This window comes from Chionomys nivalis, chromosome 6, assembly GCF_950005125.1.
Source record: "Chionomys nivalis chromosome 6, mChiNiv1.1, whole genome shotgun sequence".
Classification (NCBI taxonomy): Eukaryota; Metazoa; Chordata; class Mammalia; order Rodentia; family Cricetidae; genus Chionomys; species Chionomys nivalis.
The window spans coordinates 30,619,523-30,640,629 of record NC_080091.1 but is presented as its reverse complement, the minus strand read 5'-3'; the positions used below and the strand labels follow the sequence as shown (position 1 = coordinate 30,640,629).

The 21,107-nt window shown below is 39.6% G+C and overlaps 1 protein-coding gene across 3 annotated transcripts in view; it reads left to right on the top strand.

The window, feature by feature from the left end:
• Spmip7 (sperm microtubule inner protein 7) overlaps positions 1–21,107 on the top strand; it is a 44,840-nt gene that overhangs the window by 739 nt on the left and 22,994 nt on the right. Inside the window, exons 2-4 of one of the 3 annotated variants that reach the window (XM_057772817.1) lie at positions 7,360–7,407; positions 17,532–17,610; positions 19,236–19,374. In XM_057772817.1, the coding sequence (XP_057628800.1) occupies positions 7,360–7,407; positions 17,532–17,610; positions 19,236–19,374 (266 nt within the window). Of the gene's footprint in view, positions 1–7,359; positions 7,461–14,763; positions 14,803–17,531; positions 17,611–19,235; positions 19,375–21,107 lie in introns of those variants that run through there. The other 2 variants (XM_057772816.1, XM_057772818.1) reach the window with 2 other exon arrangements.

The following is a 21,107-nucleotide window of genomic DNA, read 5'->3' as shown; positions in this document are numbered from 1 at the left end:
CAAAATTTTGTTTAAAAAAACAAATAGGATTTGTACTGATCAACAGCAAACATAAGAACAGATGTAGTTTTATAGATAGCCTTATTTTACCAGAAGAGGATTTATGTCTCACTTTCATAATTTTATAACAAGGTTCTCTCTTTATTTCTCTCCCTTATAAACAATCTGCTGTGGAAAAAGTGAGGTTTCAGGGACTGAAATGAAATGTGAAAAAAGATATAAGTAAATTAGGTAAGAACGGGAACTGAAGAGAAGCAAACCCGCCATAAATAGCCTTATGCTTCCGAAGCCTGAATTAATGGTGCTACTGTCATCTGTGCTAGGATTCTCTGGACACATTTGTAGTGAGAAATATCTCCAAAGGAAAACCACAACAACCACGTCCTGTGTAGGGAAGTGTGCATGGTAGGCAGGGAGGGAGGGATAAAAGATTAGCATCTTTGACTGTGGGAAAAGGAAAAGGTCAAACCTGTGGCGGAGGTGCCTGGCTTGCTGTGGTGTCAGAAACTGCAGGACGCTTCCACAGTTCATCATCAGCTTTCATCCAAAACCTTAGAAGACAATGTGTGAAGGAGGGCAAGGCCACACATGTTGGCTTAGTAGAGATGCATGCTTTCTGACATTCCTCTCAGAGAAATAGTGAAGTTATTAGGTACCAAGCAAGAAAAAGAGATCGAAATGAAAAAGAGCAGTCAGCATGACTCCAGCATCACCTTCCAACCATTTTTTAAGGTGGAAGAGAGAAACTGAAGAGGCATAAGCAGGGAGAAGCATGGTGCTTTTTGCATATCACTCCACTTACAGTCTTCAAGGTGGGCTTAGGGGAATGCCTGAGTTATAGAACTCCTACGTAGAGTACTAATGAGGTCAGCATATTTTGAGTTGGCTATCTGAAAATTCTATCTAGGAAAATAAATCACTGATCAGCAAACAAATTTGTTTCAACAAAAAATAAACACTATGTTTGTTACTAGAAATCAAAAAAGGAGCGTGGGTTCATTCTTTATTAATATTCCAACACATAATAGCTTATTACTAGTAATACATCATTAAAAGAGATAAAGTCATTTTTAGATGTATATGCTACTTATACCAGGAAAGCACAAAACCCCAGTCAATATAATTTCAAAGGGAACATTGTTGATCAGTTCTTTGTTTTTTGTTGTTTGTTTGTTTATTTGTTTTTGAGACAAGGTTTCTCTGTGTATCTCTGACTGTCCTGGAACTCATTCTGTAGACCAGACTGACCTCGAATTCAGAGATCCACCTGCCTCTACCTCCCAAGTGCTAGAATTAAAGGCATGTGCCACCGCTGCCTGACTGTTGGTCAGTTCTTTAAAGTAGTTCTTACCCTGAATTCTTAAAATATCATTACAAAAGACTTTAGGGTAAAGAATGGCTTGTTAAAGACACTAAATTACCAAGATGGTTTTGATAAACATGGTACCAACACTTAGGTCTTATCTGAGCTGTACATTCTACTGCCTGATTCAGAACAGAACCTGAGAGTTTAGGCTCCAAGATCAAGACACTCTGAGCTTCAATCCTAAGCTTTACTGTTATGTGGCCCAGGGCCAGTTAGAATTCTCTGTCTACCTGTGTGTCCTCACTTATAAACTAAGGAGAGTGATTCATAGCATGTTAAAAGTCACTGTTTTATATGAATAGAATCCCAGTTCTGTCTAATCTTTTCACTTTTTTATTCATTGATGGCTCTTTTTATAATCTACCAGGCAATGGTTCTAAACTTAGTCTAATCATGCCTGAGCTCTCCCCTAGACTCTCCCTCTCATTGCAGCAGATGGCTTGGTTTTCCTTGCCGCAGCTAAAGTGAGTTTGTCTATTGTCACCTGCTTTCCTTCACTTTGGACTCCAGCTGATGACAATAGTTAAACCCTCTGTGTGTCTTTCCATATTTCCATCTTCCTTGGGCATTTATAAAAATACATACAGAAGACTGGCTACACATATGTCAGTTATGGAGGGGGAGAAATCAAAAGTCAAGCAGACTGGAGATTTGCCTCTTCACGAAGCTTTCCGGACTCGCAAAAAGCTGCCTACTCCCCCTGTCCCTTGGATGGCAGAAAGAAGTGGCGCTTCAGTGAATCATCATTTTGATTATGAAAATAATATAAGCAATATTTTTATGTGTACTAATCAGTGGTTCATAAACATGTTGAACACTTAAACTGCATGCCACGAACTTGACTCACTCTTTGCTGTTCTTTAACTTCTTCTTTCAATGATGGTAACAGTAAAGATAAAGAAAACACAGCTTAGAATGGTCACAACAACTCCATCTGAATAGGAAATGTATTCATTATTGGAACCCTACAAACCACCTCTCACAGTCTTTCCTTTGCCCACATCTCTGTCCCAAATATTAACATCTGGATCCAAGATTTGTACAGTGCCTTAATTCATGGAGCAAGACTCTGCTTAGAGGACAAAGAAGATGCTTCTATCCCTAGAGCGTCGCAGGATTGTCTATGGAAGCTACCGGAGTCACCCCAGAACCATCTCTTCTGTTAGTCACCCGAGGAACTCATAGGGACTTCTGAAAGTTTTAAACTCTCTAAAACACTCCAAAGCATCCCGTCTACAGGTTAAGCCCAAGGATCTCTCATGTTGACATTTTCCCCTCCTGCTCTTCCACCACTCCCTTCCTGACTCGGTGCGACAGCTGTAACTCTTCACTCTGCAGTTTCCTCGCTGCACTCTGCTCTCAGAGACCTGGCTCCTACGGTACATGCTATTTCCCTGCCTGGAACAACTGCTTTTCATCCACTTCCCCTTTTTCAAAAATTTAAGTCCTATTCAATTTTCAAGATTAGATCAGTTGTCATCTTGAGGAAGATGTTCCTAACTCCTGACAGTCTGGTTGGACTAGATAACCCTTTTCTGCGATCTCACACAACTCTGGTCTCCATTATTGTTGCACTTGCCTCATAGTGGTTTCAGTACTCGTGTGCATGAAGTTTCTGCTCGTTCATCAGCCCCTCGCAACAAAACTCCGCTTTTCATTTTGATATGCCCATTAGTTTCTACGTACAGTATAGCAAATACTTTGAAGGCTATATCGTTGCTAAATATATTATATGGCTAGTGTCTTAAGATTTCTAGCCTATAATTAGATGGGTTGGTCTGCATAGTATCCAGAATTGCTTTTCGCTACTACCATCCCTAATATGTGTATGTGCACACGCGCGTTCACGCACACACACACACACACACTATATATATATATATATATATATATATATATATATATATATATATATATATACAGATTCCTAGTATTCAACAACCCTCTTACAATAGCAAATTAAACAATCAATTAATTCTCTCATCTGTTGTAATTTACTGAGGACATAAATCTCAGAAATATTGTGTCTTTGTAGCAATTCACATTGCAGATATCATCCTTATAGACTTCTCTAAAAGATTCAGGAAATTAATTGAATAATTCATTACAAAATGCCTAATACCATATAATATAGCTCTCTAGTAGGGGAACATTGGGGGTTTTGTTTGGTTGGCTTTTTGAAATGGATATTTTATTGTCTTGATTCCTTCATGTCATGAGTTGGACAGCTTAGCCTGTATATTAATTGGTTATATGATTTCTTTCAATTCTATCTTAAAAAAAAAAAACAAACCTAAATGAGAAGTTACAGGAATTCCATTTAGACGCACATAGTATTAGATGGGGACTGATGTAGGCGATGTGGACATAGAAGTTGGTGGGCATCTCCAAAAGTAAAAGTGTACTTTAGTCAGAACAGCTGAAGCACCTCAGCCTCTGCAGGATAGGAGCTTGTATGCATGCGGTGTGTGGGTCTTGAGGCTTTAGAGGACAAAATGATAGTGAGGGTACTTTAGAGATAGAAGACTCAATCTGAAGGTAAGTTCCCCTGCAGTCTGGAAGTGGAGATACCAACGGGTTTGGTATGTGGCCCTCCTTATCAGAATTTTGCACAGGTTTTATCAGTCAAGTCAACTGTCATGTCCAAAGTTTTTCCGGGCACCTGAGGCTTTGAGTTCATGAACCCTTCATTCTCAACCCTTAGGACAGATTAAAAAGAAGGAGGTGGATTTTTTTCTCATTGGATACTTACTGCAGAAAGGGGGATGAGGAGCTAGGCTCTTTCACCAGGCTCTAAGGGAGAATAGATTGGGTTGATTTTATAGAGCAGAGGAGAGTTTTAACTTGATCAGCTGTGAAGCATCATTCTACCACCTTCAAAAACTCCTAGAGAAACCTGTACAACGTTTGAGGGCTGAAAATGGATGACTTGGTTACAGAATAAAGCTGAGAGATTGACCAGAAGGGTGGAGAAGGAGGATTAGCAATGGGAGACACAGAGATGAGTCAGTGAGGGGAGGTGGGTGTCAATATATAGAGGACCCCATGTAGTGGGGGAGGTATTTATATTGTGTCTCAAAGGACTGTAGTATTTGGCAGGAGAGAGTTAGGGCAGAGTGGGAAGAGGGCCAGCAGAGTTGATAAATTTGAGAAAAGCAATATCTTGCCATTCAGGATTTAAGAAAGAGTCTGGGGTGATAAGAGGCTAGAAAAATCAGGCTGGATCAAGGAGATAATATTTAATGAGAATTATATGGTTATGTATACCTTATCCATGTGTCTTATTTTTAAAGGCGGATGTAGACATTTTTAAATTTCAGAAAGTTGCATTGACTGTTCCAAGAAAGATTAGGGACTATTAACCATTGTTATGATTTATTTTAGCTTTACTATGAACAAAATGAAGTTGAACCAAATTAACAACTTTAATTTCCACAGGCACTTACTTAGAAGTCAATTTGTTACTAAATACAGAATGTTAAAAAGCACATATAGGCAGTCTATGTGAACATAATGATAAATAAAAACATGCTTTAAAAATCAATATTTTGAACATTAATGTTTTGTTATGATTATGGTTTTATAACTTTCATTGTTAAAGGAAAACTTAAAACATATTGTTAGATCAGGCAGAAACAAAAACAGATACATGTCAATGGGACAGTAAGGGGGAGTGGTTTTTTGCAGTTGGGGAAAATGGGCGTGAAGATGTGTCACAAAAGCAGCAGACAGTGCGACCTGGCAGAGACTATTGCAGTGGCTCCTCACTGGCAGCAGCTGGCCTAGCACTTGACCATTTATCCTTTGAGTCTCTTGGGACCATGAATCTCAAGAGTGTTAGGTCCCTGTGCTAATTAATATGCCAGTATTGGAGGCAGGTGCCCAGGAAAGTATTTAGATTCTCCTTCAAAGCCCATCATTGTATTGTGCAAAACTATCAAAATTGAAACAAACGAAAACATTAAAATTATAAAATAAGCATTTTGGAGGTTTGATGTTTCTCCTTGGTCGAATATAAAGGGATATGCGGATTCCCAGGGAACTCAATGGGACTATGAAGTTTTATGGGTGCCACCATTTTGGTTTGTGTCATGTGGTGATGTTTAACCAAAATGGTGGTGAAGTCACATGACATTTGCCTTTATGATATCATTAGCAAAGATGGAATCCCAGATGCTTGGTTGCTTCCATCTTGATGAACTCCCTAGCCAAGATGGCAGCAAACCATGGTTGTTTTTCTCTGCTCAAGTGAAGTCAGTCACATGGTAAAGTGAGCCCATCCTCCACTGTGGCACAAGTCTCTGTGGAATCCAATGTTTTTTAGATCAAATGTGGATTGTTATACCCTTTTCTTTAAAAATACAGTGGTTAGGTAGATTAGTATGGATATAAGAGAAGATGGTACCTATGGTCTAGGCAAGTTGGCCCAAAATAGCTAAATAAAGAAAATGGAGAAGGAATCTCATGGCCCCAGCTGTTTTATCTACTGAAGTTATCTAAATCAGTGAGGATTTGGAGGCCAAGAGTACTTCCAAGGGTGGCCATTGTCTAAGTGACAAGGCCAGATATGACTTCAAAGCTCAAATGCAACACAGTTCATCTAGATTTGTGACTGATATGAACCTTTAAGACTGTTATTGTCAAGTATAAATGTGGTGGTAGTTGGAATGTAATTGCCTCTATAAGTTCAAAGGGAGAGACACTATTAGGAGGTATGTATGACTTTGTTGGAGTAGGTATGACCTTTTTGGAGGAAGTATGTCACTGTGGAGGCAGACTTTGAGTTTTCTCATGCTCAAGATATTGTCCAGTGTCTGAATCAACTTCCTGTTGCCTTCTGATCAAAATGGAGCCAGCACCATGTCTGCCCGCACACTGCCACATTCCCCACCATGATAATAATAGACTGAAACTATGAAGCTCTAAGCAAGTTACCCCAATTAAATGTTTTCCTTATAAGAGTTGCTGTGGTATGGTGTCTCTTCACAGTAATAGAAACCCTAAGACAAATGTTTAGACAAATCTGTGCAATAGACAAAGCTGTTACCAAAAAAACACAGAAAATAACAGCAAGTCTGCTAAACACAAAGAAGTCATAGTTTAAGCAACAGAAAATTAAGCTAAGAATGAATAGTAACAGTGGATGACTTAGATAATGCTTCTCTAAACTGCAAGAAACGGTTACATAGAAGCTTTGTCTAACACTACTATCTATTGCGTGGTGTTTAGAATAAGACAGATTTATTGCAGCCCAAAGAAGGAAGCCAAGTGGTACCAGTCATGTGTTAAAATGGTTTGCCTCCAGTACACTTCAATGTCTTAGTCCCCATAGAAGGGTTAGATATGGCTCCACTATACCAAATAAGCTTTATAAAGGAACAAGAATGTTTGTTTCCACGAGTTTTAAAACAGAGCATTTCACCTGGGAACCCACATAACCTATCTCTGGGGTAAATAAAACACTATTATTTATTTTAAGCTTAAAACGTGTACTAGGACTGAGAAACGGTCTTGGATCAAGTACTCTGCTTGGCTAGCACTCTAGGAGTATGCATAACCTGTGGTTTGTACCTTCTATGGCTATAACAGCTATAGCTCAAAGTGGACATTGGTTTTACTATAGATGCAGATATCCACAAATTCCATGTGACATGCTTAGATTCTAGGTCTTCGCACTAACACAATTTTAAGTTTGTAAGGTTTGGTCAGCATACATGCCTCTAGTTTCATTTGTTGTACACACTCAGTGTAGGAATTGGAAAAATGACCAACTAGTTCAGAGCACTAAATTGCATCCAGAACTGTGGACAATTATGACCCAAATATTTGAGTTAGTAATCTTAGCATGCATTTCATGCAATTTGGAAAACATCAAACTAAACCTACAATTTCCAGAAGTCTTGTTACAGTTTAATGCACATTAACTGAATGTTTCTAACGGAAGAAACATATCTGTATATTTTACCTGAAATGCATGAAATTTTGATTTCCAGGTTGGACAAGCCCACAGAAAGTTCCTCCTTTACCAGTTCACGAACACAAAAGAAGCTCATTAAGTCGCATACATTCATTTGATGAGGAGGCAACAAGTAAAGTAAGATTTCCTTTCCTTAATCAGTAGTAAGATATACTAGAGTTTGTTTATGTCATCATCTGTGTGTTTGGTATTTTCTTTCCCAGGGAAAAAAAAATAGCTACTACTCACAAAGTGCATCCCCTCTTCAGCTTTAAAACAAATAAAACTCTTTTATTAGTTTAGATAGTACCAAAATGTGTAAACAGCATAACAGAAGCCTTCAAATGCTTCAACTGGAGAGAACTGCTTTCCACATAGACATCGCCCTTACCATAGCCCAGTATGGAGCACATATCTTGGTTTCCTATTCCATGAAAGGGGAGCCCTTGGATTGAAGACTTCAAAATCCTATCAATATTATGTTAATACAAATATCTTTACCTTACTTGGATTCATAAGAAAAGCATTCCATTGCATACATGAATTATAATTTAATTATCCTTTCTTAAGATGTAGGTCAGTTTCAATTTTATATAGCCCATGTTGATGGAGGAAGGTCATTGGTTAAAAAATAAAGAAACTGCTTGGCCCTCATAGGTTAGAACATAGGTGGGTGGAGTATACAGAACAGAATGCTGGGAGGAAGAGGAAATGAGCTCAGATGCAGGGCAGCTCCTCTTAGAGACAGATGCCATGCAGCTGCTCCCCAGGGCAGATGCGATGAAGCTCCGACCCAGGATGGATGTAGGCTAGAATCTTCCCGGTAAGCACACCTTGGGGTGCTACACACATTATTAGAAATGGGCTAGTCCAGGTGCGAGAGTTAGCCAAGAAGAGGCTAGATATAATGGGCCAAGCAGTGTTTAAAAGAATACAGTTTGTGTGTTGTTATTTTGGGGCATAAGCTAGCCAGGCGGCCGGGAGGTGGGGCGGCAGGAACGCAGCCCGCAACTCCTACTACACCATGTCATCATGCTAAGTAAAATAAACCAGAAGAAAATTTTATGTTAGAAAAAATCCAAATTCCAGTGAAAGTTCATCAGAATACCAATCTAACTAAAATGATGAGCAACAAGAACGTGTGTCCTCCACAGCACGGTAAGACATGAACTTGGAGTGCTCCTAGAGTAAGTTTGAACTCACATTCAGAAGCCATTGTCTCCCTTATGAAGATCAATAAAGACAGACAAATGTCAGTCTTCGAGAACTCCCATTGTTAGGCAGAAAAAGCTGACATTTGATGGGTTTTGCATTCCACAAACTGGGAGCCATTTTCATATTTAAACTTCTCTGAGATTTATCTATATGCCTCAGAACTAGTGCTATGTTGGAAATATTTAATTTTAGAAAATAACATAGATAAAACTTAGTCATACAATAAACATTAGCTTAAAGAGATGCGAATATTTTGTGTAAGGAATAGTATTCAATCATGTCAAATTGTCTTAAACACAGTGATCATTTTATATTATCAAAAAGATTTACACTTTGTCATATATACATAAAATCACAATTTGATAACCTCTACAGTGTAATAAGGTGTGTTGTACTGTACCCAAAGAAAGTATGGTAAGAAAAGCTGTGTTTTTTCTGAAGCAGTAATCTTACCATACAGTACTGGCATATATAACATACTAGTATTCATTTGAAGGCTATAACTTATAATGTGAGTTTTAGAACATTAATTATTAACTTGATAAAACAGTATTGTAAAAGGAAATTTTAGAGTAACAAAAGTTTATAGATTAAAAACAAGATTTTCTAGAATTTTGGTATTTAGTCATTTATGGAATTGACAGCATTTGCATACAATAAAATTGATGAGGTAAATATCAATGTATTAAAATTTTAATTTTATTTTTGTGTATGTGTTTGGAGGTGAGGGTGCAGGTGCCTGTGGAATCCAGAACAGGGTTTGATTCTGTGGAGTTGGAGCCCCCTAATATGTTGACATCAGTTAAGTTAAGATCCAAACTCCAGTCCTCTACAAAAGCAACACCTTGGGTTTTTTTTTGGGGGGGGGGGGTTGTTTTGTTTTGTTTTGTTTTGTTGCTTTTTTATTGATTTTTATTGAGTTCTACATTTTTCTCTGCTCCCCTCCCTGCCTCTCCCTTCCCCCATTCAGTCCTCCCCCAATGCCCCTATGCTTCCAATTTACTCAGGAGATCTTGTCTTTTTCTACTTCCCATGTAGATTAGATCTATGTAAGTCTCTCTTAGTGTCCATCTCCATGGACCCAAGATTCATTTTATAAATGTTTAAACCATCAGTCCAATAATTTAAAGAATAGAATAAAGTCAGGGCATATATAAAGAACTCCATGCCATAACCTCCAGGGGAAAAGCAAAACAAAATGCAATGATGTTGTCTTGAAACAGCCCAAATATGAGAGTCCTTCTCCAAAGCCATAGCAAATTCTTCTAAATATAACAGAAAGTAGGCAATGCTGGAATCCCGTCACTCCTGCCATCTGAGTCCCATTGTTATCACTACTTCATCAGTCTGCCACTTAGGATTCTATTACACTGAAATGCATTTTAGAATATTAATAATTCAAGGCATTTTAGTCAAGATCATACAGTTTATCCTAAAGCAGACAAAATCGTGTGTGTGTGTGTGTGTGTGTGTGTGTGTGTGTGTGTAAGGTATTCATTTGTCAGTAGGGAAGGAAACATTAATCAGAAATACAGGCATGAATGAAGAGCAAAATATAATAAGTACATGATTAGTATAAATGAGTCTATCAAATAATAGTAACAACTTTGTGGACTTATTTTGTTTTTTTAGTTGGTTGGTTGGGTTTTTTTGGTTTTTCAGACAGGGTTTCTGTCTAGAACTATCCTAGGAGTCACTCTGTAGACCAGGCTGGCCTCGAACTTACAAAGATCTGACTGCCTCTGCCTCCTGAGTGCTGGGATTAAAGGTGTGCGCCACCACCGCCTAGCTAACTTTGTGGCGTTTTGAACACATAAATATTGAAGGAAAATATAAATTGAATAATTTAGTCTGAAGTAAGGTCAGAAGTTAAATGTGGAAGTGTTTTTCATCTTTCCTGAGGGAAGAGTAAAAGCAATAGTTATACTTAATCCTCAAAAATATGTGTTCATAAGCAGGGGGAGTCAAGATGATGAGAAAACCCACAGCAACAGCTGGCCTGAGCTTGCAGGAGCTCACAGACTCTAGACCAACAGCTGGGTACCTGCATGGGACCGAACTAGGCCCGCTGCATGCGGGTGACAGTTGTGCAGCTTGTCCTGTTTGTAAGACTCCTGGCAGTGAGACCAGGATCTGTCCCTGGTGCATGAAATGGCTTTTTGAAGCCCATTCCCTATGGTGTGATGCCTTGTTCAAGCCTTGATACAGCGGGGAGGGGCTTGGTCCTACCTCAACTTGATGTATCAGGCTTTGTTGATTCCCCATGGGAGGCCTCACCCTTTCTGAGGAGTGCATAGCAGATGGGGTAGGGGTAAGATGGGGGAAGTGGGAGGAGAGGAAGGAGGAGGAATTGTGATTAGTATGTAAAACGAATGAAGCTTTTAAAATAAAAAAAATAGGTGTTCACTTTGCATTTTGTAGATTAAACAGTAGAAATAAAATAGAGAAACAACAGAATTCATTGAATATCAGGAACTCAGCCCAAACAAAGTTAAAATAAAAAGACTATAATAAAGGCATGTAGATCATAGGAAACATGATGCAGTAGTTTCAAACTCAGAGTCACCAATTACTTTTTATGTAAAATGTTAACGTTGTAGTTAAAAGACAGGTTGCTTGAATGCATGGATCTAAAATACCTGCTTACTCTGCTAGGAACAGAAACTCCCAAATAAGATTTTAAGCATTATGGAAAATAATACACACGTATGCCTTTTTTCCATGAGTATTTATACAAATTGCTATAGATAATGTCTTAAAACAAGTCTCTATAAATTACATTTTTAGCTCATAAATTGCATAGTCTATGAGCACAGAACAATTATAACAGAAGAAAACACCCTTCCAAATTATGTATTTAGAACCAGTAAGATGTGTTCATGGATGAACAATCATCCAGAGGAGTCACAACCATAAGAAAAGTTAAAATATTTTCAGAATGAAAATCAAGATGTTGTGGTCAAATGTGCAGCTGGCAACTGTAATCAACGCTGGAAGACAGGACCTGTCTTTAAAGTGTATGTTAGAACGTATGAAAAGCTGTCAATTCAGTTTTTCTTCAGTTGGAAATAAACAAAGTACATCTCCAGGAAATTAGAAAATGGGGAGAAATCAATTTATGAACAAAGTACAGGAAATGAAAAATAAGTTAAGGATATAGAAAACATACCTAAAATTATCCATGTTACAACTTTGTTCTTCACAAAACTAATTCGCGGCCCTGCTACTCTGGGAACTCATTTCCCTGAACTGTCAGATTTGTGTGAAATTCAACCTTTTCATAGAAGCTTCTTCTAGAAGTGGGTAGGCCTTCATGCAGAGAGTCTTTACCGTTCAAAGTACTGAGCATAATGACTGTGAGTCCCTAGTGTTAGATGAGATCTATCGCAACCACCCCCACCAAGGCTCAGAAGCAGTGGATGGGAGGGGATATAAGTGCCAGACACTGGGGAGAAATGCTCTGAGATGCTGTTGTCTGGGCCTTACATGCCATGGAACACTTTAACTCATAACAGCTGTGACTACCCACACAAGACTGCAAAAGATCAAGCAAGTCAATAATTCCAGCATGGAAGGGGAAGAGCTCGTAGGGTCCCACCCCTTTCTGAGGAGCTATTAGCAGTTGTTAGTCACATCCTAAAATTCTTCTATGAAACCTCTTGAGCCAGGCCCCTACGGTTTAAATCACCCTCCACACCACTCTCTTCCATGCTCCTTCACTACTATGGCCCATTAAACCCCACTTAACATGTTCAAGTGCTTTTCTAATTCAAAGTCCCAAGTCCGCATTCCTCCAAACAAAAGCATGGTCAGGCCTGTTAGAGTAATAACTCGCTTCTGGCACCGACTTCTGTCTTAGGGTTTCTGTTGCTGTGAAGGGAAACCATGACCATGGCAACTCATAAAGGAAAACATTTAATTGGGGCTGGGTCACAGTTCAGAGGTTTAGTCCATTATTATCATGGTAGGAAGCTTGGTGGGTGCAGGCAGGCATGGGGCTAGAGAAGGAGCTATAAGTTGAACTTCCAGATCTGTAGACAGCAGGAAGAGACTGAGACACTCTGGCCAGGTTTGAGCATCTGAGGCCTCAAAACTCATCCCCAGTGAAACGCTTCCTCCAAGGCCGCAACTACTCCAACAAGGCCACACCTCCGAATAGATCCCCTGTGGACCTATGGGGGTTCAAACCCACAACAACACAAGATTTTAAAAATAAAGCCAAAGTAAAGGCATCTTTAGAAAACCATGCTGAAAGTATTGCTGGCCTATATGGAAAACAGTCCTAAAGAGGAGAAAGGAATGCACGAATAGGGATGTGAGTGGGTAGAGTTGAATTGAGGGAAGCAGATATGGTAAGAGACACAGGCACTATGGTTGTAGTGGCCAAAATAAAACTTAACAAAGAGAAACAATCTTTAACTAAATCCAAAATAAAAGAGAGCATATGAAATAGATAATGAAACCGGATTTAAACTAAATAATGTTGATTACCTAGTTATACGTGGCTTAATTTAATTAAATTAAAATCCAGATGTTATGTTGAAAATAAGACCAAACTCTATGCCAACACTACGAAAACTGGGTGAAATGTATATTTACGCTAAGGATGTTAACATGGGTGATGAACAAGGAAACAGCAAAAGGAGCAGAAGGAGCTCAGATGCCATCAAATAGATTTCATAAGAAATTTCGCTAAAGGGTCATATTCTCTAGTGATAAAGAAGTGACACAGACAATACATATGCACCTAATAACAGAAAACAAAATACAGTAAGCCAAAACTGGGAAAGCTTAGGACTAGATCTACAGTTACAATTGGAAACCATTCTCAGTAATCTATTGAAAAGGGAAAGAACAGATGACAAATTCTGTGAGCTTCTTTGTGCTCAAAACTACAATGTAGTAAAGGTGCCAAATACAAAGGGACATTAGCAGACACAGAGAAGAGTGTGCCTTGGACAAGTAATCTGCAATGACAGAGCAACCCGAAGTACAGGAAACAAGGAAGGAAGGAAAAAAGGAAGGAAGGAAGGAAGGAAGGAGGGAGGGAGGGAGGGAGGGAGGGAGGGAGGGAGGGAGGGAGGGAGGGAAGGAAGGAAGGAAGGAAGGAAGGAAGGAAGGAAGGAAGGAAGGAAGGAAGGAAGGAACTTATTTCCCAAAGAAAATAAATAGACACATATGACAGAGAATCAAATGAAACTCTGTAAATTAAATTTATATTTATCAAAAATTATTAATTTTTTGCTTCCTTGTGGCAGAGTAAGGTTATAACAGATTAATTCTCCCACAGATTATAGTTGCAAACCCTAACAAAATACATGTTCATTTACTTGACACCTCCTGGTGACTGCACAGTGTCAGGCATATTTCAAAACGGGATTAAAACTTGGAGCAAAAGATAAGATCAGCCTGAATTTCTCTCTGGGTCTTTGTCGTCAAGGCTGAATGCTTTCAGATGTCAGAAGTAGTCAAAACTTTTGCAGAAAAGCCTTTCTTTGGGTTTAAATATGTAAGAGTGGCTCACTGATTAGTCATGGGCCCAGGGAGAAATGGAGCGCACTGAGAGGGTGCAGGAGCTACAGTTATCTCTGTGAACTGCAACTAAGTCTCTGCTCAGGCTTTGTTTAGAACAAGCTCAGAGCCTTCATCAACAGAGGAAAACAAATCCCAGTTTTGACAATTAGCACACCCATACAGAATATTACTGAGTACAGTATCTCTACAATGAAACATTCACAATGTCCACCATCGTGCAACATAGGAAGACCATGAAAACTTGGCACACTGTCAAGAGAAGAGAGGGTCTAGAGCTAAAACTTGGTAGCGATATTAATGCAAGGTTGCATGTTCAATGGTTGTTCTCATTTGGTAAATGCATATTTGCCATAATAAGCACAAACTCGAAGAAAGGGTTTGTTTGGCTTTTACTTCTGCATCACAGGCAGAAACCTGGAGACAAGCACCGAAGCTGTGAAAGGAAGGACACTGCTCACTTCCCTGGCTTGCTCCTACTGTCTGCATTTCTTATAGCCCAGGGCTAGCTGCTGAGATAGGACACACCTACAGTGAATTGGACCCCACTAGTCATTTAGCAATTAAGAAAATGCCCTAGAGATGTGCCTACAGGCCAATCTGATGAAAACAAGTCTTTAATTGAGAGTCTCTCTTCTCAGGTGTGTCAAAGTTATCCATACCAACAATGTAATGGAAAATATTCTCACAAAAAATGAAAATACTGGAAATCTTAGCAGAGGAAAAGAATGAAGTATTTTTTTTAAAAAAAAAAATGTGAATTACATAGCTAAAAGCTTCAATATCTTAAAGACTCATGGGCTTAATAACAGAAAGACTATGGTGTATTAACATTTTGAAAACAAATGAGAACATATTTAAAGAAGGATAAAAAACTAAAAGTTGACCAAAAACATCATGTACTTTGAGGTCAGTATGAAAAGACCCCAAGCACACTAATTGGAGTCCAAATTTTTTAAGAAAAGGGGAGGAAAAGTAAAATAATAATAATTTCTGAAATTTCATTAGCTCAAACAAAAGATATGCATTTGTAGTTCAAAAGACTCACTGAATTCTAGCCAGGATAAAGAAATTTTCATAGAGAACAAGAATATCATTTTTAAATTGCCAACACTAAAGATAAAAACTTGAAATATGATAAAGAAAAGTAAATTAGAATACTTTAATTTTTCATCAGAAACTGGAAGACAAAAATACAATGAGTTTATCCCAAAGTGTTTAAATAATTTAAGGATAAATACTATGGTCAGGCAGTGGTGGCACATACCTTTAATCCCAGCACTCGGGAGGCAGAGGCAGGCAGATCTCTGTGAGTTCAAGGCCAGCCTGGTCTACAGAGCAAGTTCCAGGACAGGAACCAAAAGCTACACAGAGAAACCCTGTCTTGAAAAAGAAGCAAACAAAAACAGATGGAGACTACATTCATCTTCTGTTGTTGCTATATCAAATGATCATCAACGTCTACCTTAGACATAAATTATCTTATCATTCTGGAGTCCAGAAGGAAAGAGTGGTTACCTACCATTAAGCTAAAAATCAATGTGCTGGTGAGGTTGTGTTCCTTCTAAAGTTGCTAGAAAAGAACCCATTTCTCACCTTTTCAGCTTGCATAACCTTCCTGTGTTCTTTGGCTTATGATAGGCATCTGTCTTCATCTTCAAAGCTAGCACTGATGGAGTGAATCCTCTCATCACAAAGAATGGCTGGTGTAGTCTTCTGCCTCAGTCTCCCAGCTTCATGACAATTGTGATTAAATTGTGCCATAAGTATGTCCAATATAATTATTCTCATTTTATGGTCACTTAATGAGCAATTTAATTCCATCTGCAAAGTAAATTACCCTTTTCCAAATTTGGAACATGGATATATTTGAGGGCCCATGTCAGGAGCCATGTCCCCCCAAATTATTATAGGAATCACCGCCTTGAGAAGTTTTGCAGAGGGCTTCACTTCCCAATTGTATTGAGAATAGTCTCATTGACAAAGCCTATCCCACACCCAAATTAACTGTTAATAGAGAGCTATCTGTTAACGGAACCTGCCTCACATTCCAAATTATCTAGACAACTAGGTGTGTCAACTTGTGACTTCCTGACCAAGGAATCGTGACTTGACCGATCGTAACCTCTTGAACTACGTGACGGACGTGGACCACGTGGCAAGACCCCATGCCCCAGCCCCCCAAGCTCCTCATCCAGGGGCTATATAAGCTGTAACCATGACTCTAATATTAAACGGAGGCTTCGACAAATATGCTTGGCCTCCTTCCTCTTAATCAGCCTATGTCTTTCAGGTGGTGCCTCTCCGTGACCCTGGAATAACTGACCAGCCAGGCGGGTTACAAACCCTAGACAGAGTAACCCGTCGAGGCGGTCTACAGGCCCAAATATATTGAATATATTGGAATGCTAAATAAAGAAGATTTTGAGTAAAGAAAAAAATAATAAAATAAATTCCCAATAGATGTGCTTTACAAGAAATTAAACAATGGGTACAATTAATACTTTGCTAAAGAGGAAATTTAGCCTTACATAATTAGATTACAAAAAAAGGGAGTTGATATGTTTCAATCTTAAAATATTAGAAAATGACTAAATCAAACAAAATATATGAAAGATTAAAGCATATTAAGTTAGAAAACAATGAAATGCAAAATTTATACACAGGATAATTATTTTCATTAAATAATTAAATGTATTGGTATTTTTTAGACAGATATTATGTAGCTCTAGGTAACCTCAAAATTTGCTTTATGGCTGTGTCTGGCCTTTTATTCCCGATTCTCCTATGTTCATGGTCTGAGTGGTGGAATTACAGGTATGTGACCCCTGCCTAGGTAAATAAAAAATTATAAAGAATATGTGGCTGACTACATAGTGCCCATCTACAAATGAATGGGTAAAAAAAACTGGATATATGTACATATGATGGAATGTTATTCAGCCATAAATATAGGTCTGCTATTTGCAACAACATGAATAATAACCTTACACTAAGGCAAATAAACCAGGCACATAAATAAATATTTATATCCTTACTTATGTGTATAATCTAAGAAAGCCATAAGGGAAATAGAGAATAGAGTAGGCATGGGGTAAGTAGAGAAAAAATTGGAGAAATGTTGGTAAGAAGATACAATATAAAGATATAAGCAAAGATGAATATGTTCTGAAGATAGGAGGCATATCGTGGTATCTATAACTAGAAATTCTGTATTGTTTGCGGGGACTTTAAGAAGAAATCAGATTTTAAGTGTCTTCAGCAACTCAATGAATAATTTTGGCTGGAGATGAATGTATTAAGGAATTTGAGTTTGTTGATCTTAAATCATGTATACATGCACATGCCTCAAGCCATCCTGTATATCTTGAAGGATGAGGAAATCCAGAAAACATAGTGTATAGGAAAATTCAGCAGTTCTATTCATGCTTGGTCGTTTTAAACATCTTGTTTCTATCTTGTAGGATAATAATGAACCACCTGACCAGCTAGGCAAGAAATATAATATAAAGGATTCATTTTACAAATCCTCAACACAGAAGTAAGCTCTTTTCCAATGAGAAAAATTTTAAGTATATTTCTTAATATTTAATGGTACATTGTCAATAATGATCTAGATCGTGTTAATCATTCAAAACACATCAAACAGACACAGTAAGTCATTCATGTTGGCTAAATTACAAACATATCAGGACTTGAGGAGGACAAGGTATCCCACCTGTAATCAAAGTACTCAGAGGCCTGGGTTGGAGGATTACCATGAATTCCAAGCAAACCTGGGCTAACTAGGGAATAAGACACTATATCAGAAGTTGAGGGAGGGAGAAATATGTCAATACTACCAAAATTCAGAAAGAGGGGAATGAGGAAGAGGAAAGGGAAGGGAAGAGAGGAGAAAAGAAGACTCAATGTCAGAGAGAACAAAAGTGGAGAAAGTTTAAAGGACGACAATTCACTGAATCAATCGACCAGCACTTTGTAGGGCAGAGGCAAGAGGTCAAACTCTCCACTGTCGATTTTATCTATGTTGTTCTATTTACCAATAAAGACTCGGGAGTCAGTTGTTGGGGTGAAAACTAGATCAGAGAAGCCAAGAAACAACCCGCTGACCTTCCATTTTGGCTGAAGCAAAGTGTACCAGAGTGTGGGCATTCCTCCTAAAAGGAGTCTAGGGGCTTGACATTCTACAATAGTCGAGGACTTTGGTGGCATTTGAAGTCATTGTCTTTAAAGGATTCCTAAGGCACCTGAAAGGGATTACAGGATTACAACTCCTCAGGAGCACCTGGTAGGATTACAGTTGATAAAACCCACAGGCTACAGGAAGGTAGGATAGTTTTTACTGCATAGAGTCTTGTTTGAGAGGCTCAAGTGATGTCTGGGGAAAGGAATGAGGTCTTACAAGAGCATATGCATCCAAACCTTAAGCTTGGTTCACTATTATTTGAACATGAAATATCTATATAAAAGTATAAGGAAGCCTATATTTATGTAGGCTGCCTTTGCAGAAAATGTTAATTGTGCCAAATTCTTGCATTTCAGCTGATGGGGGGGTGGGGCTTCAGCTGGACTCTGGGATGAGAGGCTTTTATATCCTGCCTCATGTCAGCATATCTATGGCCTAGGCTGTGAGATCAACTGTGAATAAACAGACCAAGTTCTCCACTCTTGAAGGAGCTCTCATTTTAAAGAGGAACAGACAATAAGAAAAAAAAAAAAAAAAAAAAAAAAAAACAAAACAGTGAGTCCACGAAAAAAAGAAAGAGGCAGCTAAGAGGTGGAGAGAGTAGGCTCAGTCACCATCAGGAGGTGTGAGGTATGACAGAGGTACCTAAGGTTGGAATTGGAATGATCTAGAAGGGGGAAGGAGCTGAGAGGGTCCACAAGAAGGAGAAAAGTTGGGTCTGTCACAAGGATCTGCTTAGCATCCTGGGAATGGAGATAGACAGGAAGTAGAAGCCACAGCAGGTTCTGCTACAAAGCTGGGGGACTGGCATTGGAAGACTGGACGGAGAATACAAATTGCCTACCTGATCAATATGCTTGCATCAAAATCAATTTTAAAAGGCATAATTTATTTGTAAATTGGATAGTCTTCCTACCCTGCTCTGAATATGTGCTTTGTGTATTCTTTATTAAAAGTGTCCTTATTTAATAATTCCCCAGAGCTTATGAAACTGTCCCATGGGATAAAATGCTACCACCAAAACTTGACCCAGAGGAAACAACGGTGGAAAAGGCTGCTGACCTCATCTCACAGTGTTTCACACTGAAAAGATATGAGAGGGTGCCAGCCATAACCCAGGTCAGTGCGCGTCCCCAACATGGTGAAAGGATGCCAGCCATAGCCCAGGTCAGTGAGCGTCCCCGACCGTGGTGAGAGGGTGCCAGCCATAGCCCAGGTCAGTGAGCGTCCCTGAACATGGTAAAAGGGTGCCAGCCATAACCCAGGTCAGTGAGCGTCCCCGACCGTGGTGAGAGGGTGCCAGCCATAGCCCAGGTCAGTGAGCGTCCCTGAACATGGTAAAAGGGTGCCAGTCATAACCCAGGTCAGTGAGCGTCCCTGAACATGGTAAAAGGGTGCCAGTCATAACCCAGGTCAGTGAGCGTCCCCGACCATGGTAAAAGGGTGCCAGTCATAGCCCAGGTCAGTGAGCGTCCCCAACCATGGTAAAAGGGTGCCAGTCATAACCCAGGTCAGTGAGCGTCCCTGAACATGGTAAACGGGTGCCAGTCATAGCCCAGGTCAGTGAGCGTCCCTGAACATGGTAAAAGGGTGCCAGTCATAACCCAGGTCAGTGAGCGTCCCTGAACATGGTAAAAGGGTGCCAGTCATAGCCCAGGTCAGTGAGCGTCCCTGAGCATGTTAAAAGGGTACCAGTCATAACCCAGGTCAGTGAGCGTCCCTGAACATGGTAAAAGGGTGCCAGTCATAACCCAGGTCAGTGAGCGTCCCTGAACATGGTAAAAGGGTGCCAGTCATAACCCAGGTCAGTGAGCGTCCCTGAACATGGTAAAAGGGTGCCAGTCATAACCCAGGTCAGTGAGCGTCCCTGAACATGGTAAAAGGGTGCCAGTCATAACCCAGGTCAGTGAGCGTCCCTGAACATGGTAAAAGGATGCCAGTCATAGCCCAGGTCAGTGAGCGTCCCTGAACATGGTAAAAGGGTGCCAGTCATAACCCAGGTCAGTGAGCGTCCCTGAACATGGTAAAAGGGTGCCAGTCATAACCCAGGTCAGTGAGCGTCCCCGACCATGGTAAAAGGGTGCCAGCCATAGCCCAGGTCAGTGAGAGTCCCTGAGCATGGTAAAAGGGTGCCAGACATAACCCAGGCCATCCATAACCCAGGTCAGTGAGCATTCCCAACCATGGTAAAAGGGTGCCAGCCATAGCCCAGATCAGTGAGCGTCCCCGACCGTGGTGAGAGGGTGACAGTAAGTGTTACAGATCATGACTCCTACTGTTTGCTTTGACTGAAAATCAACTCAAACTCAAGCCACAGTGATATTTCATTGATAGGAATTATATATGAAATTGCAAGTTATATAATCACAAATTGCTAGTAATTGTAAACATTTTTCTCGTTCATACTAAAAATGTTTACTAAAATTAATGACTTCTCCCTCAAAGTCATTTGTGGTGGCTATTAATTTTAGAAATTACAGAAGAATGTTAAATAATGGAGGAGACACAGAGACATTATTCTTCCAGATAATCTATGCAGAGCATAGTTCTGGAAATAGGACCTAGAATTTAGCTGTCCACTCTTTGAGCAGAATAGGAAGATCCATGAGCCGTAGACTACTCTCTTATATTTCCGGTTATGTGGTATACCAAAGCACAGAGAGCTCTCAGAGAGATAGCCGTCAGTTCCATTTCTGCATGTCACGAAGAGCTTGTCATAGGGACTACTGGTCGTGCATCCCTACCACAGCTGGAGCACTTTCTCCTGAGTGGAGATCTGTCCACGGTACTACATTGACTATGCCCATTGTTTTCAGAACATGGAATCCATGCTATTTGAGAAGACACACAGC